This window comes from Clinocottus analis, unplaced genomic scaffold (genome assembly GCF_023055335.1).
Source record: "Clinocottus analis isolate CAN_PGR_092001 unplaced genomic scaffold, fCliAna1.0.p SCAF_8, whole genome shotgun sequence".
Lineage (NCBI taxonomy): Eukaryota > Metazoa > Chordata > Actinopteri > Perciformes > Cottidae > Clinocottus > Clinocottus analis.
Genome location: NW_027176240.1, coordinates 2,995,209 through 3,012,508, shown reverse-complemented (window position 1 = coordinate 3,012,508; position 17,300 = coordinate 2,995,209). Strand labels below are relative to the sequence as shown.

Genomic DNA, 17,300 nt, shown 5'->3' with positions numbered 1-17,300 from the left:
TTTCTATCAGGCAGAATGAAGGACACACAATTATTTTAAAAAATAATTCGCATTTTTTAGTATGTAGTTTGGTACTTTTTTTTCGGTGATCGTGTTTTTAACTGTGGTTGTGATTCACACCATCTCTGAGGAAGGGATCTGACAGCATCGGTAGTGATGCTAAGAGAGAGAGTGCATGTCGAGACAAATATAGCCAAACGCAGGTAAGACCAAGAAATAGGAGAAAGAGGGAGAGTGTGAGGACATGGAAACAGAGTGAGGCAGACAGAAATAAATGGAGCCAAATAGAAAAGGTTGACCTGTCAGCTCCACCTGCTGTTCACCGAGGCCTCGACTGCTCTGTGACGCTTTAATTGCATTTTACACTAACACACACATCTTCAACATCTGAGACAACAAGACTACATCTTAAAATATAAAAAATTCATAATGCACTAACAGCATTATTACACAATAAAAACCAAGTCAGGAATACATGGTGGCAGATGAATTTCACGTGCTTCCTCTTCTCTCTTTCTGTTCTCCGATGGAGTGAAATGTGAAACGAGGAGGTAATGGAGGGGCAAGACAGAGAAGAAAGGCAAAAGGAGAACACAAAGAGTGAGGGGGGGAGGTGTCATGGATCATTAGGAGTCCTGGTCCAATCGTGGCTCTAGAGAGAAAACAGCACAAGTCAGAAATGAAAGCATCACATTCCAGAGGTACACTAATAGATACAAATAAGACTATCAGACATGATGTATGTCACTGTCATGCCTTCGTGTTGTTGTTTTTCCTCTCACATCCCTTTCAAAAACTACACTGTGCACTGATCCAAAAGGATTCATCAATCGTATTCGTCATGTTGCCGTGAAGATCTCAACCGCTCCGATGTTCTTTTTTAAATCAGAGATCAATATTTGAGACCCAAATCCAATCCATATTTCAGAGTTTACAAACTCAGATCGTGATGTATATGCTGATAACCTTTCTTTTCCCTTTCTTTTTTTTTTTTAGAAAAACAAACATTTTTGGGTAATGTGATGTACATTTAGGATTCTTCTATTATATTGATATTATGGAGCGTTTTTAAAACAAATAAACAGGATATTTAGATCCAGAAGTCATGCTCAGTCTCTCTCACCACGGAAGGTGAACTGAGGGAAGCTGCTCAGGTCTCCTCCTCCATAAAGTCTCCGGAGCTTTGCCGTCTCCTCCGATAGGTGTTTTTCGTGGTCCGGCTCCTCCAACAGTCCTCCATTCAACCTCGGAGGAGAAGAGATAGAAGATGGAATTTAATAAACGTCTCAACATCACATTTTCCTTCCAATATTCCATCATAAACTCTGCTTTTCTCCATTTGTTTTCTCCAATTTTTGTAAACTTCCATCCAGACATTCTTTCACCGCTACGGCAACACACTAAATACTATAATGATTAATTATTTAATTTTTAGGACGGGAAGTCTCTTGAAATCTAGTATCTGTTTATTCAAAGTCACATTCAAACATTTTACACAATAAAATGAAACCTAAAAGACTTGAAATAAATTCATTCACCCATTTCAAACAGTTATATTTCACATGAAATCTACATTTTTTATTGTTAATTCGTAGTCTGAATGATACGATGGCAGAAGCTACATGTTATATATTCATTTAAATCACTCACGGCATTCACAACCGTATAACATTCAAAGCTGACACATTAATAAATAACTCGAGAAAATAGTTCAACAGTTTGGTAAATGTCTTTTTAAGCGTTAAATGAGTGAATCAATACCACTCTCCATGTGTTACAGCCCAACATGTTGAGCTTTTTCCTTCCGTATGGAACTGAACAGTGTCTTTTAGGTATTTTAGGCACATAGAATATAATAAATAACATCACCGGACTCTTTTGTCTCTACCTGCGCGTGTTGTCGTATTCTTTGATCTTCTCGAGGAAGAGTCTCTGTACCGGATCAAAGTCTGGAAAATACGAGACAACCAGGATACTATTAAAACCCAAAAGCTTATCACAAGACAACGTTGATAATCGACAATTCTGCAAAACTCTAGTGATGATGTGACCTTTGACCTTTGTCTGTATCTGCATGTGTATTTACCTGCGTGGGTCTCTTGTCCATCTTCATTCCCTGATTCGACTGCTGTGGCCTCGTCCTCCTTCAGAGTTCCCAAGGAGGGCTCCACTTCCGCCAAAGTCACAGACTTTAGCGTTAACAATGCAGCCTTGGTCGTCTCCTCGTCCATCGCGGTCGCAACCACCACCCTCGTCTTCTTTGCCGGCGCGACGGCTTCTTTGAGCGCGCTCCTCGATTCTCGCGGCTCTTCCACTTCAAGACCTTCAACTTCCGCTAGAGTCTTGCTCACGGCTTTGGCTCCGGCGGCTGGACTTGTCCTTACCGAGCGAGGAGTCTTGGCAGGAGGAGCCTGACAGAGGAGTCCCTCCGTCAACGTGCTGCTTTCCCCTTCGAACGCTCGAAGGTCGTCCGACAAAGAGTCCCACTTGGAGAGAGCTTCGGTTAGAATCTCGGGTTCGTCTTCGCTCGAGCTCACGGCTCTGATCTTCGTCTGGACCAACAGCTCCCGGGCCTGTTCGTCCGCCTTTTCTTCCAGATGCGATATTGTTTGGAGGAGCTTGTCGGTTTGTAAAGACCCCACCAGAACCCAATGCACGTGGAGTGTCACAGACTCCAAGGTCATCTCTTCGGGCCGGTTCCCTTCGTCCTCCACTGGGGCATCAGCAGGCTCTATTATACCTTCGCAAACGGGAGAGGCCTTTACTGGTGGTTCTATCGAGTGGCGTACAGGACCCGAGTCTATCCGAGCTGCTCGGTCTACCGAGACGTCTACTTGTTTGAAACTAGAAACGGCCGGAGGGTGGGACGCCGCCGGCTCGGTCTTCGACGAAGGTGGAACGTTTGAGGCGGAGACATTCACCGAGGAGACGGTGGGAGGTATGATAAGCCGAGCTGTAGGGGTTAGGGGAGAGGAGGGAAGGAAAGGACATGGAGAGGAAGGGAAAAGGGACAAGTAAAACCACTCAGCATAGACATGGCGGGAACAAACCAGCGTTCGAGGGATTTATTTAGTTAACTCAACTGTCCTTCAGGCAACTAAAGAGCCGGTTCTCCAAATTGTGGGCGTTTGTGTCGCTGGACAAAATATACATAACCTACTCCGCTACGTCAAATAAGAAGCAAAAGATGAGACACGGAGAAGATGAAGACGACTTTTGCTGGGAGAAAAAAAATATAAAAATGGCACCAAAAAAAATCCCCCCCACTTTTTTTTTTTTGCCCATGCTAAATAATCGAGGCTTCGTTCTGACGCCCTCAGTGCGCTAATGTTTACCAAGAAGTGGCCTTGTGCCCGGTCTGCGCTCGGGGAAGAGTTGCTCCAGGAGTTTAGTGACATCCACCGCCGGCTGCGACTTGGCCTTCTCTGAAAAAGTAAGAAAACACAGACTGAGAATAAAAATGACTTCAATATAATGTCATCTGATCTTTGCAATTACAGGACACTGCTTATGAAAGATGATTTCACCTGTGAAACCTCAAGTTACCTGAAGGAATAACACGCGAATAAAACAACTGTGACAACTGGAGAATTAAAATAGAAACGTGTGTGTTTGTCTCACTGATGTGCGTTGTGCGCGGTGGTGGTTTTTTGTCCGGTGGTTTGGAGCTGAACGGTGCCGTCCGTGGCCTCCACACAACTCGGCACAGCTCCCTATGAATACACTGGACACACACACACACACACACACACACACACACACACACACACACACACACACACACACACCAAGATATAGGAAGCACAAGGTGTCAGATTGTAAACTTGATTCTAGTTTGAATAGTTAGATTTTCAAGAAATCCTTGCTACATAAACATATATAATCGTATATTTGTTCCGCAATGGGGACGTCTGCAGGATTACAGCAGCAAAGTATCGGTATATTAAAAATAAATAAATAAATACAATAAACAGAAAGTATCATAAATAAATAACCCAGATTGAGGGGTTGGAGACATTATTGCACATATGAGGTGTTTATGAGTATTTATATTGCACATGCCTGAGTAATGTGTTGGTGTTGTGAAGGTTTGGCACGTGGAGGTCATTACGATGCTGAATATTGCACATTATGTACTTACACATAATCCTGTTCCTCTTCTGGACAAAGCAGCAGCCATTATTGTTTAAATAGAGTAAAAGAACATTAACTATCAGTGTGACAGGATGTTCAGGATGTTCAGGATGTTCAAGTGAAAGTCCCGCAGCTCTCCGTCCTCCACCATGACACGCGGGAATGTTTTAACAGGTAAATCAAATGCACAAAAAGGCAAATTAACGAGTCGCAATGAAGGCATTTAGCGAGCTGGTCTAAAAAATAATAAAAATAAAAAACATTTCCGGTGTCGATTTAAACTGATTATTGACTTCTAACCGTTTGTTTGTGTGTTTGCTCGTACAGGTGTTTGTTTTTAAAAAAGAAGACCTGTGTGTTTTTATAGCTTTACAACGAACGTTACGTAAAAGTTAAAGACTGCTGTCAAGACACCACAGAAGAAGACTAACGGGTTTCCGGCCACGGATATCAAAATAAAAGCATCGACGACGAGCTCTTTTTGAGAAATGATTAATTCGTAACATACATTTAACTTAGTAAGTTGACATTTATTAAATAATTCGAAGTAATAATGAAGAATGAATACTTTTCAGTGTATTGTACAAAGTTACACGGCAGATCAGCGCATTTAAATAAATTAGTCAGAACGCTTTTATTTTGAAGTCAGCGTTGGATAACTTCCGCCGTTTGAGGTTAATTGGTCGGACAAAGACCACGCCCCTTTTCGCACAACACAGCAATAACAATGGACCGTTTGCAGATGAAACTGGACGGCTGGGATGGGACTATGTCCTGGGTCCATACAGACAGCAGCAGGCAATAGTCTTGGCCCGAGCTGCTGCAGCTCTATATGTAACACAACTTCTGTGAGTCTCTTTTTTTTTTTTTTAGCCTCGTGGCCTCCAGGGTTCACTGTCATGTCAGTCAGAGTTGAACACTAAAAAAAACTCAACTGTCAAGGTCGTCAGGGTGAAATATGAAGGATTATTGGCTGCTAACAACGTGCATCTGCTGCAATAAGATTATGTTGTAAATTTGCTTAAAATTACACATTGGATTTACAATTTTGTTTTAATAGGAACTAAACTTTCAGAACATCTTTTATTCAAAATAATGCATGTGCGTCTTTGATATTGAGAATCTTGTTTTGCATAATTTAGGTACATAATAATTTCTACATATGTAGGTCCTTTGTTAAAAAATAAAACAAACTCAATCTGCGTGGATTCTCTATCAATTAAAGCGAAACTATGAAAAGAGTTAGAACGTTTTTCTCCTTTTTGAGGAGAAGAGGATTTTCTCTGAAAATAACAATAGGAGAGAAAGTCAGTCAAAATACATATAATCCCGTGAAGTAGACGGTATAAAATCACCGCACTCAAACTCCAGTCTTGGTCAAACCGAAGTTTATTCTGAACATTGAAAGACAACAAAGTACATCTTCATCTTCATCTTCTTCTACAGTGATAATTAACAGCATCGCCTCCATCGCCCCTCCCCCATATATTAACTCTCAGATAGCAGTAGTATTATACACAACCTGGAAGGTAGACAGTGAGAACGGGTTCAAACTGGATTAGTTTCAGTAGTCTGGGGAGGAGGGAAGGGAGGGTTTACAGGGATGAAGGACAAATTCATCATCATCGTCAGCTTCAGTCTGGGGAAACACAAACATTCGTTCAAGCTGCTGCAACTGGCCGAGCCTCTCTGACTCCTGATTGGACAGTGGCTGGTCACGAAGGTAACTGTTGGTTAAAAAAAAACGACAAGCTGATTTTTTTTTCTTTTTACGAACTGGCCGAGTAGCTAGCGAATGCGTCTAAAAGCTCTACCGAACGGGCGGCCATTTTGAATACTCGCGTTGGGAAAGACGAACGCCGCCTTCAAAGTAACTCCTGAGATAATTCAGTAAATGATATGCTTTAAAATAAATTGGTGTAATTTTTTTTTACAACAAATAAATCAATAACTTTATCCCGCTCCACTTAAAAACGTTAGCGTTTATCACAGCCTTTTTTTGGCACAACACGCCCCCGAGTGAAGGCACCGGAAAAACACGCAGCCTCTACGAACAAAAGCTATACAAACACTTAAATTCCACTTTCTAGACAAATAGGAAATCTACAGGATCTCAAACACCGAGGAGGAATTAGCTCATGTATCAATAACGTTGAATATTGCGAGCTAGCAGCTCGTAGCTAAGCTAGCAGCTTGTAGCTAAGCTAGCTGGCCGACATCCTCGCGGATTTTAAGCCGCCGTTTTATCTTTTATTCTTAACATTAGTAGATAATCTGAAGTTTTCAGTGCTGAAACATTTTAAAAAAGGTAAAGATTATCTATATTTTGTTGATGCTACTAGCAAGGATTGTCTGTTTATCTCCCGAAACATCAGTGAGCTGCACTGTCGTCCCTTCACGACCGAATGTGTGTCAATCCGCCGCTGAAAGTAGTTCCCCCCGGCAAAAGCCCCATTTCCTCCCATCAAGGAGCATTTTGCTTAAAAATTACAGCGCAATAAAAAGTAAACAAATATTCATTTTGCCATTTCATACGTTTGATATCTGTGACGTTTCCTTCTTTGACTATTCAAAATGGCCGCCGTGGAACATTGTTCAGACAAGTCCTGCCGTGCAGCGACAGCGTGTGTTTGTGTGTGTGTTCTAAAAGTGCTGGGAGTGCCGACGCACAGTACAACTTTATCTCTTTTTTTTGTAACATTGAGCTGAGGAGGCAGAGTTTTTTCTAAAAGTCTGTTTTCTATAAAACACAACGTAGTACCTTAGCATGTTCGAATGCAGCTTGGGCCCCCCCGACACCCGACACCGGGGCTCCTCCTCCCACCTGCATAGTGACGGCCACTGCGACGCAACAATACAACGCAGAAATCACCTAAAAACTACAACCGCCCCCCGACTGTGCGTCCAACGTCACAGAATACAAGAAGAATCCAGACTTTCTTCTCGACAGTACCTCGACTGAAATGAGTGGCAACACCTGTTCCAGCAATATTATTATTATTATTATTATTATTATTATACACGTAAAAAGGGAAATTTTCATGTGATTTCACTCCGGACACTTGTCACACATTGGGAGAAAAATCCATCTACATTTTCCGCTCCTTAGCGTCGTTCAGTAAACCTGTACATGTTTTCGCTTTTTTTTTTTTCTTCGTGAATCTGTGGAAAATGTTCAGTGAAAGGTTTAAAACGGATGAAAAAGTCCCCAAAAAAAGTCCCTTTAGATGCAGAGTCTTGCAGCTGAAAGCCTGAGGAGTTGAACTTAAGACTCAGAGAGTTTGTAAGACTTGACATTTAAAAAAAGAAAAAAAAAAAGAAATAAAAATGTACCTTTTAATTAGCCGTCCACCGAGACAATCGCACAATCATTCACACCAGCCGCCTGCCTCACACTCACACACACACACACACACACAGGGGGGTTTGGGTTCGTTGGGACTAACAGGAGGGATTGTCACTAGAGTGTCTGAGGCTGTCTGATGAAGCAGAGGAAGAGATAACATTTAAAAAGACCCCGGTGGATCTCCAAGAGGACCGGACTGGATCAGATGGACCGGACCGGACTGCGAGGAGAACAAGACCTGGACTGGACTTCACTGGACCGGACCGCAGTAGAAACAGTTAGAAACAGGTCTTGGGAGTCCATCACAAGAGCTGCTCGTCTACTACGATCTCTCACCGGAGAAGCAGCAGTTCATGGAATCATTAAAAGCGGTAAAATAAATATGTTAAGACGTCAAAGTGTTTGTAAGACATTTAGAGGGTTTAGGAGAATATTAAGAAGAGACACGGGTCACTTTTGAGATTGTGCTATTTTGCTTCCCCAACATTAAGACAAAATAGACGTTCAGGTGTTTTATTTTACTACTTTGCAAGTTAGCCGTCAGTAGATTTCTCCTAAATAAACCAGAAGTTACCATTACGTAATCCCTCGTTACATATTCAAACATTACATTTTTAGGGAACTTGTAATACAAAAGATTGTTGTCTTAATGTCAGTAGGAAACTGGGAAAGTTTCATGTTGATATCTACTAGTTGAATTTTTTACCCTATCCACCTGCCCGTGTGTCTCACTTTAAAAATCAGAAAAGTGACACGAAGTCTCCAAAAAAACGTCAGATTTTTTAAAACCGAGTTTGGAAAGAGAACAACATGCACACGTGTGGTGTTACTCGTTGTTTTCTTTCTATAATAGTGGGGCGAATTTACAAATTCACTCAAATAAAACCAAGAGAATCCAGTCCGGTTTAATGTAGGCCGCTCTACTCCGGTCCGGTCTAATCCGGTTTGATCTAATCCGGTCCGGTCTAATCCAGCCCATCTGTCTGATCATATATCTCTTCAATTCTTCTCGTTGGGTCCGATCGGGTCCAGGTCTCTTTTCTTTCACGGCTCCTCAAACAGCTGGAGGTCCAGCCGGACCACGATCTCCCCCGTGGGAACCTCGTGGAGCAGCAGCCGCTTGGTGATCGGCCCCTTGGAGCCCTGGTCCTTCTTTATCTCAGCCAACCGGATCTCCGTCCGGCCCAGGAAGTCTAGAGAGAGAGAGAGAGAGAGAGCAGAAACGTATGAAGTGGTTCATCTCTGTGGAGCTGCAGGGAGACAGTTCTGATGGGACTGACCGTCGGGGGAGAACTGGTCTCGTTCGAACACAGTGACACACAGGACGTCCTGTTCAAGGTCCTTGATAAAAAACTGACAGTTGGAGTTCCACTTCGGGTTCAACGTGTCCTTCAGGGAGAGAGAAGCGTTATCTACCAATAATACCAATAATAATAACAATAATGTTATTTTTTTTTTTTAATTTTGTGCTGTTGCTCATGTGAAAAATGTTCCCTTGCCAAATTTGTAGAATTTCTATGTCTATTTTCACAAGTCAAACACAGAACTTCAAACTAAGTGAACAAAACTCTGAGATCATCTCTTCATACTGGTTTATTAGTCTCTAATAGAGGATACAAACGATAATAAACCCTAAATGTCTCTTAATCTTTTAACAATAATGAAACAGAAGTAAATAATAATAAACACACCTGTAATGTCTTTGTGATATGGCACTGTGACCCCATGGTGACCTCACAGTACGGGTTGCTTTTACCTGCAAAGACACAAGTGAAAACATCGTATTCAGATATTTCTGGTAAACGCAGCGATCGACAGAGTGTGTGTCTGTGTGCATGTGAGTGTGTGTGTCTGTGAGTCTGTGTGTGTGTGTGTGTGTGCATGTCCGTGAGTGTAACTGGAGACGGGCGTCATCTGTCTCCAGAGCAGATGTTGCTCTTTGTGCTGACCAATCAGAGAAGTGCACTACTATAAGCCCCGCCTACTTGTAGAAGCACAGGCGGTGTGTATATATACAGTGTGTGTGTATGTGTGTGTGTGTGTGTGTGTGTGTACCGTGGGAGCGGCAGGGCTTCAGCTCGATTCCCTCCACGATGTTCACCATCAGTCTCCCGATGCCCGTCGCTCTCTGAGAACGCACTGAGACAAAACACACACATTAATCCATGAAACCTTTTGATGGATTTATGAATGAATTTGTTTGTTTGTTTTCTTCGTATGGAACAAAACATTCTGGTAAACACAACAGGAAGGCCTCCACACCCAGATACGCCTTCTCCCTCTTCTTCTTCTCCGTCTCGATGAAGAGCTCCGACGCAGCTTTGATCTTCTGAACCCAGGCCGTCCTACACACACACACACACACACACACACACACACACACTTTAAATAAAGAGCAAGAAGAAGAGAAGCTCTACGGTGACTTGTGTGTGTGTGTGTGTGTGTGTGTGTTGTCGTCACCGCTCGTTGATGCTCTCGGCTCTGAGTGTGTAGACGCGGTCGATGTGTGAGATGTGGAACAGCGGCTCGTCTCCTGACGGGTCGGTGGGCAGCTTCACCAGAACCTCGTTCAGGAAGATCGGCTGCAGGAGGCGCACAAAACATACTACACATTAAACACACTACACACAAAACATACTACACATTAAACACACTACACACAAAACATACTACACATTAAACACACTACACACAAAGCATACTACACATTAAACACACTACACACAAAGCATACTACACATTAAATACACTACACACTAAACATACTACACATTAAACACACTACACACAAAACATACTACACACAAAACATACTACACATTAAAATATACTACAATATACTTTAAGAACTGTGTGTGTGTGTGTGTGTGTGTGTGTGTGTGTGTGTGTGTGTGTGTGTGTGTGTGTGTGTGTCTCACCGTCTTGTACATGCGGTACTGCAGGTGAGTTTTGGAGGAGAAAACTTTGTCGGAGCCCGACGAGCCCAGAGGTTTAGTCACCTGGAGAGAAACAAAGTACTCGGTTTACTCACAGTACTAATACTACCAATACTACCATCTATGTACTTGTATTGCAAAACTAATGCCGCTCAGCAGTGAGATATTATCATACTTCACATTAGATGTTTTTGTTTTGGGATACTTTCATAAAACTTAGTTTGTTCATGTTAGTTAATGAATTAACTTTTTATTACATTATGTTTTTATATTCTTTCAAATTTATTGATAGTTTAATTTTAATAATTTATATACGATTAGATTCATATATTTTTTTATTATAATTTTTTATTTTAATTTGTACTATTTTATCATTTCAATCAGAATTGAAGCAGAATTGTGATTTAAGTATTAATATTAGTAAAGTATTTCAGGTTCCCGGACATATTCTAAATATTTATATTTATTATATTTATACAATATTTCATTGTTGGTCATTGCTATTCTTCATTTATACATTACATTTATATATTTATATCTACACCTGTTTATTCTTCACCTTTATCTGCCATCTTTCTACTTTTTAAGACTAAAGCTGATTTTTTTAAATTTTTCATCTGCTATAAATAAATAAATCAAAAAACTGAAACATTGAACATTTTAATCTTCACCGAACTGATGGAGCATTTAAAGAAGAAGAAACTCCAGCGGTCACATGACACCCTTCCCTCTGAGGTGGTGGAAGTGGAAGTGGAAGTGTGAGTAGAAGTGTGACTAGAAGTGGGAGTGGAAGTGGGAGTACAAGTGGGAGTAGAAGTGGGAGTAGAAGTGGGAGTGGAAGTGGGAGTGGGAGTGGAAGTGGGAGTGGGAGTGGAAGTGGAAGTGGGAGTAGAAGTGGGAGTGGAAGTGGGAGTGGAAGTGGGAGTGGAAGTGGGAGTACAAGTGGGAGTGGAAGTGGGAGTGGGAGTGGGAGTGGAAGTGTGACTAGAAGTGGGAGTGGAAGTAGAAGTGGAAGTGGGAGTGGAAGTGGAAGTGTGACTAGAAGTGTGAGTGGAAGTGTGAGTGGAAGTGGGAGTGGGAGTGGAAGTGTGACTAGAAGTGGGAGTGGAAGTGGGAGTAGAAGTGGAAGTGTGACTAGAAGTGGAAGTGGGAGTGGGAGTAGAAGTGGAAGTGTGACTAGAAGTGGGAGTGGAAGTGGGAGTAGAAGTGGAAGTGTGACTAGAAGTGGAAGTGTGACTAGAAGTGGAAGTGGGAGTGGGCGCGTGCTCTGACCTGCGTGAGCAGCAGGAAGTCGTTGAACAGGAAGCCGTACAGCTCCTTGCTGCTCTTGGCTTTGAACAGCTTCCCGCTGTGGAGGAACTTCCTGGGCCCGAGGCAGTTGGTGACGGAGTTGAACACAAGTTGCTGGAGGACGGAACGGCAACATGTTGAGCATCACGGTCAACGGTCAACACGAAACCCCTTTTCAATTAAAACGACGATTAAACGGTGAAAGAGCGTTTTAATAACGAGTCTGTTGTTGAGAAACATGATTCATTCATGTTATTGTGTTGACTTTGTTCAGATGAGATCAGCTGATGACACAAAGTGTGTGTGTGTGTGTGTGTGTGTGTGTGTTACCTCAGACAGGCCTTCACACTGGACGTGAGCCTGAATCCACTCCAGACGATCCGAGTTCTCCTTCTCCCTGACGCCCTCGTTCACCTTCACACACACACACACACACACACACACACACACACACACAGTTATCCAACATCATAAAAGGAAACAAAAACACACCTAAAGTCTAAATTCTGCTTCATTACAGACGCAAAACAGGAAAAAGTCACTAAAAACTAAATTAATTTACTTTTGGGAGAAAGAATTCTTAATCCAGCCAAGACACACACACACACACACACACACACTTATTAAACATTATTATTGTGAAAGATTTCACATACGTAGTAACAGACTCTATGACTAATTAAATATGTTTTCTTGGAGATTCCAAATACTTCTGAAGTTGAGACGCTTAGTGTAAAATAATCCGATGTTAATCTGAGTAACTTTAGTTGGTCTGCGCTTGTTGTCGTGTGTGTGTGTGTGTGTGTGTGTGTGTGTGTGTGTGTGTGTGTGTGTGTGTGTGTGTGCGTACCTGCGAGCACAGCTCCTCTGCTTTCTCCAGAGCAGCCTTCAGGTGGCTGTTGTCCGGATGCGACTCCGGAGTGTTTTCTATGATCTGCATCGAGAGCGGAAAACATTCAGGAAGACATTTTTGAAAACTCGTCCTTCAGCTGTTGTTGTTGTTGTTGTTGTTTTGTGCGCTCGTCGTCATGTGACACGTACGTTCTTGATGATGAGCGGGTAGCGCGTGACTCTCTGCATGGGTTTGAGCAGGAAGCTGGACAGAGGCATGCCTTTACAGCCGGGGTCCATCGCCAACCGCTGACGGAGGAAACACAGCCGACACTTCTCATCTAGAAAATGGCGGGCGACCCCTCTTCATGTGTGTGTCTGTGTGTGTGTGTGTGTGTTGTACCTTCAGGAAGTCTTTGATCTCGGGGTTGTCGTCTGTTTTCTGCTGAATCAGCGTGGCTCCGTTCAGCTGACACGAGCAGAACCGGATGTACGGCTGCATGTGAGGCAGCTGGTTGGTCAGGATGTCACCGATCATCTTCACGGGCATCCGGTCGCCCGACATCTTCTTCCTCACTCTCAGAGCCCTGCAGGTGGCGGAGGGGGCGGGGGAAGAAGAGAGGCATGATGGGAAAATGGTTCTTTTCCTATTTGAATTGTGCGCTCGCTGCGTTGCTCCGTACTTGAGCAGCTTGATGTTGCACATGATGAGCTCCTTCCAGTTCACGAAGATCATGGCCACCTCCTTCTCCGTCAGCAGCTCGCACTCCAGCAGAGGTTTGTGGAAGATCTACACACACACACACACACACACACACACACACACACACACACACACACACACACACACACACACTTCACCAATATAACATTTGTTTTCAAATTTATTTTTGTATTTTACTGTATGCATGTGTGTGCGTGTGTGTGTGTGTGTGCGTGAGAGTGTGTCTTTGTGTCTCTGTGTTTGTGTGTGCGTGTCTTTGTGCATGTCTCTGTGTGTGTCTCGGTGTGTATGTGTGTCTCTGCGTGTGCGTCTGTGTGCGATTCTGTGTGTGTGTCTCTGTGTGTGTCTCGGTGTGTGTGTGTGTCTGCGTGTGTGTCTCGGTGTGTGTGTGTCTGCGTGTGTGTCTCGGTGTGTGTGTGTGTCTCTGTGTCTGCATGTGTTTGTGTGTGTCTCTGTGTCTGCGTGTGTTTGTGTGTGTCTCTGCGTGTGTGTGTCTCTGTGTGTGTGTCTCTGTGTGTGTGTGTGTGTGTGTCTCTGTGTGTGTGTGTGTCTCTGCGTGCGTGTGTATGTCTCTGCGTGCGCGTGTATGTCTCTGCGTGCGCGTGTCTCTGCGTGCGCGTGTCTCTGTGTGTGTGTCTCTCTGTGTGTGTGTCTCTCTGTGTGTGTCTCTGCGTGTGTGTGTGTGTGTCTGTCTCTGCGTGTGTGTGTGTGTGTGTCTCTGCGTGTGTCTCTGCGTGTGTGTGTGTCACTGTGTGTGTGTGTGTGTGTCTCTGCGTGTATCTCTGTGTGTGTGTCTCTCTGTGTGTGTGTCTCTGTGTGTGTGTGTCTCTGCGTGTGTCTCTGTGTGTGTGTCTCTCTGTGTGTATCTGTCTCTGCGTGTGTGTGTGTGTGTCTGTGTGTGTGTGTGTATCTGCGTGTGTCTCTGTGTGTGTGTATCTGTGTGTGTCTGTACCTCGGTGACGAGCTGCAGGTCGTTGACGTAGTTCTCCTCGGTGACGATGAGCTCGTGGATGTAGCCCTGCCTCTTCCTCTCTGTGGGGCTCAGCATGTCCAGCAGGTGAAGGTCAGCGCACCCTGGAACGACACGAGAAGGTCGCAGCGCCAGCTGTCAATCAAAACATCCTGACGCCTGCAGGAAGAACTCGTTCAATAAGAAATAAACATCCATCATACCTGCAGTCACAGTACGTACCTGAGACACGGCAACGTTAAGACGGCCGAAATATGTAAATGTGTACAAGTTAAAGAGGGATGTGGATTAAAAGTGGATATTTTATGTTTTTTACGTCTAACTAGACGAAGAAGCTTCCAAAATGATTTGACGGCAGAAAGCAGAAACTGCACTTTATGGAGATATTTACCACTTTTATTATGAAATAAATAACTAGTTGGAGGCTTTTTACAAGTAATTATGAACTCAGATCTGCTGCTTTTCCTCCACATGAGGAACATCATAAGAAGCTATATTGATATAACTTGTAAAACTATTTGTTTTAAAGCTGAAAACTGCTACAAATACGCTCAAGATTGATTAAAAATACTGTTGAAGTAGCTTCAAGTCATTTAGCTCACTGTGAACAAACTTAATACATGTATTTACAAATATATATGTATTTAACAAAGTATTAAAAGAGGCCTAAAAGTGTTAAATTCACATTTAAGACGGATACACTGTGTGTTTTTGTGCATGTGTGTGTGTGTGTGTGTGTGTGAGAGAGAGTAACAAGGCTGCAGTCTGTCTCAGAGCATTTAATCATCAGGATCAATCAGATTCATCCGCTTCCATTAAAATCGTCACCAGAATAAAAACCTCGGGACATTTCTCCGCATTTGTTTGTTTTTTTTCACCGTCAATGTCGACGGCAACATTCTGCACATTTCATTCGCTCATTCAAGTATCCTTTTATCGTTCCTTTGTGTGTCCGTCTAAAACCGCTAAAGTTGCTCATTCATGCATCGTTCTCCGCTCGCTCGCGTTACATTTTGGCCGTTAATCCATTCGTCCGTTCACCGGAGCCGCTATTTATAATCCACATGAACCGTCATCATTCATTAGATTAACTATATGTATAAAAAAAATAATCATACAGAGCTTTTATTTATGCTTTTAAACAAAACCAGACGGGACCAGAACCGTGCTTCAGAGCAAACTGTGTGTGTGTGTGTGTTAAAATGATTAAAAAAAAGAGATGTTTAAAACCCTGTTTTTCTAGCTGGAGTCTGGTCTGCTCCCGCCTGCAGCCCTGCTGGCGTAAACGTAACGCCACTAAGGGGCGAGCAATGGCTGCCGGTGGGAGTGTTGGCATGGCAACATGGCACCAATCAGGGCGTGTCATGTGACCTCACGGCTCTGGTCCCGTCGGCTCTTTGTTCCTTAAAAAAAAAAAAATAATACTCGCTCCGACAGCGACTGACGGCCGTTTTCGACCCCGTCGCCCAATCGGAGAGCTCCGCCTCCAATACTGACACACTCTCGAAGGAGCCAATGGGATCTGAGCAGGTTAATAACAACAACAATAATAATAATAACAACTCTATTGCTTGTTGTATAAAAAAAAAAAAAAAAGAAAAATCACAATACTGTCATTTGGGTAAACACAAACAATACATATCTGATATGGCCGCCACTATAACACTCGTCTGTTGCTGTGGGGAAAAAAATGCAAAACATACACCGGGATGGTAACAGATAATGTACAAGTATATATATATTTATATTATTTGAAAGTGAGGCTGTGTTGTGGGTTAGTTTTCACAGTCAGTCGTGAATGAGATGTGATGAAGACGTTTAGCGTTCGATGCTCGACAAGCAAACTTTAAAATCGGCTGTTTTGTGCATGAAGTCTGGTGACGACGAGCTAAAACCCTTAAAAATAAAAAATAAAAAAAAAGGTGCATCACAGTGTGGAAAAAGGAGGTAAAGCTCAAATTATAGATATAAATATAATTATATCACTAGTTTGTGAAGTTGAGCCACAACGACAAAACAGCTGAGCTATTTTTTTTTTTTTTTTTAAAAGGACGACTTTGTCTTTTTTTGGGGAAATACGCTTATTGGCTTTCTTGTGAAACACTTCCGAAGGTGATTAGCTTAGCTTAGCATAAAAACTGGAGGTAGGGGGCAACAGCTCACTTTTAGCTCCTTCTAGAGCTTTAAAAATACACAAAGTGACGCCTCTTACGCTCTCAAATAATTGTTGTAGTTTTGTTTCAGACAGAAATATAAAAACATGTCGTTCTATACGAGTTAAAATGCTGAATAAAGGTGGTTTTTTCGGCTTTTTGGTCAAGCTCGCGGTTCCCAAGTGCCACCGCTTGTACGCAAAACTATGTGAAGCGACGCTAAGCTACGCTAACCACCGCCTGACATGAGAGCAGCGTTCATTTCCTCATTATTGAGAAAGCGAATAAATGCTTTACGCGCAAAAAAAAGTCAAAATATTCCTTTTAACTGGAATGATTCAAAGATCTGACGACATGTTTCGTACCAAATCCGTCTCGTGTGTCATGTGACCGAGTGTCATGTGACCTAGTGTCATGTGACCGTCGTCCTCAGTGTGACAGCATCTCATCCTCAGAGCAACAGACAAAACAATGAACTTGTAAACAAAAACAACAACAACAGAACATAAAACTGATCAGTTAAAGTTAATACATCATCAGAATGTTAAAACTACAACGGATAAAAACCTCATCACCGTGTGTGTGTGTGTGTGTGTGAGATATGTGTGTGTGTGCACACTGTTTCAGGCCGTGTGCAAACTCTCTGTACCGTGTTGCATTTGACGTGCGTGTAATGTGGTTAGCTCGTATGCTAAGCAGTTACAGCATGGCTTTCCATTTACAGCCCTGAGCTACGACGGCCGAGTCCCATTCCAGCTGCTCGCTCCCTTCTATGCTTCCTTCCCTAGCAGAGAAAGAGAAGGAGGAAGAGAAGGAGGAAGAGAAGGAGGAGAAAAGCTGGAAAACCATAGAAGGAAGCTGCATCCTGGGTGGAAACTTAGCACTCAACTGCTGTGGGACGCGTCTTAAAACCGCC

General features: G+C 42.9%; 2 protein-coding genes across 3 annotated transcripts in view; both read right to left on the bottom strand.

The window, feature by feature from the left end:
- Window positions 1–294: 294 nt before the first annotated feature.
- Window positions 295–4,459, bottom strand: LOC137779902 (uncharacterized). Its single transcript, XM_068568141.1, has 7 exons — window positions 4,142–4,459; window positions 3,622–3,724; window positions 3,336–3,425; window positions 2,087–2,953; window positions 1,889–1,949; window positions 1,124–1,245; window positions 295–652 (listed from the first exon to the last, which is right to left on the bottom strand). The coding sequence occupies exons 1-7, from the start codon at window positions 4,178–4,180 to the stop codon at window positions 627–629; spliced, it is 1,308 nt and encodes a 435-aa protein (XP_068424242.1). The 5' UTR covers window positions 4,181–4,459; the 3' UTR covers window positions 295–626.
- Window positions 4,460–5,505: 1,046 nt separating this feature from the next.
- Window positions 5,506–17,300, bottom strand: part of itsn1 (intersectin 1 (SH3 domain protein)) — a 41,552-nt gene continuing 29,757 nt past the window's right edge. For both annotated transcript variants that reach the window (XM_068568351.1, XM_068568352.1), the window contains 14 exons: window positions 14,214–14,335; window positions 13,221–13,327; window positions 12,941–13,124; window positions 12,748–12,846; window positions 12,557–12,640; window positions 12,037–12,120; window positions 11,689–11,820; window positions 10,399–10,479; window positions 9,941–10,062; window positions 9,743–9,825; window positions 9,536–9,619; window positions 9,172–9,236; window positions 8,761–8,869; window positions 5,506–8,673 (listed from right to left, as the gene is read on the bottom strand). In XM_068568351.1, coding sequence (XP_068424452.1) covers window positions 8,525–8,673; window positions 8,761–8,869; window positions 9,172–9,236; window positions 9,536–9,619; window positions 9,743–9,825; window positions 9,941–10,062; window positions 10,399–10,479; window positions 11,689–11,820; window positions 12,037–12,120; window positions 12,557–12,640; window positions 12,748–12,846; window positions 12,941–13,124; window positions 13,221–13,327; window positions 14,214–14,335 — 1,505 coding nt within the window. In that variant the 3' untranslated portion in view covers window positions 5,506–8,524. The remainder of the gene's footprint in view (window positions 8,674–8,760; window positions 8,870–9,171; window positions 9,237–9,535; window positions 9,620–9,742; window positions 9,826–9,940; window positions 10,063–10,398; window positions 10,480–11,688; window positions 11,821–12,036; window positions 12,121–12,556; window positions 12,641–12,747; window positions 12,847–12,940; window positions 13,125–13,220; window positions 13,328–14,213; window positions 14,336–17,300) is intronic.

Coding starts and splice junctions, on each gene's coding strand:
- LOC137779902 (XM_068568141.1), bottom strand. CDS start 4,180: ATGGCTGCTGCTTTGTCCAGAAGAGGAACAGGATTATGT. Junction 3,426..3,621: donor ACCGCGCACAACGCACATCA/GTGAGACAAACA, acceptor TTACTTTTTCAG/AGAAGGCCAAGTCGCAGCCG. Junction 1,950..2,086: donor TGGACAAGAGACCCACGCAG/GTAAATACACAT, acceptor CGTATTTTCCAG/ACTTTGATCCGGTACAGAGA.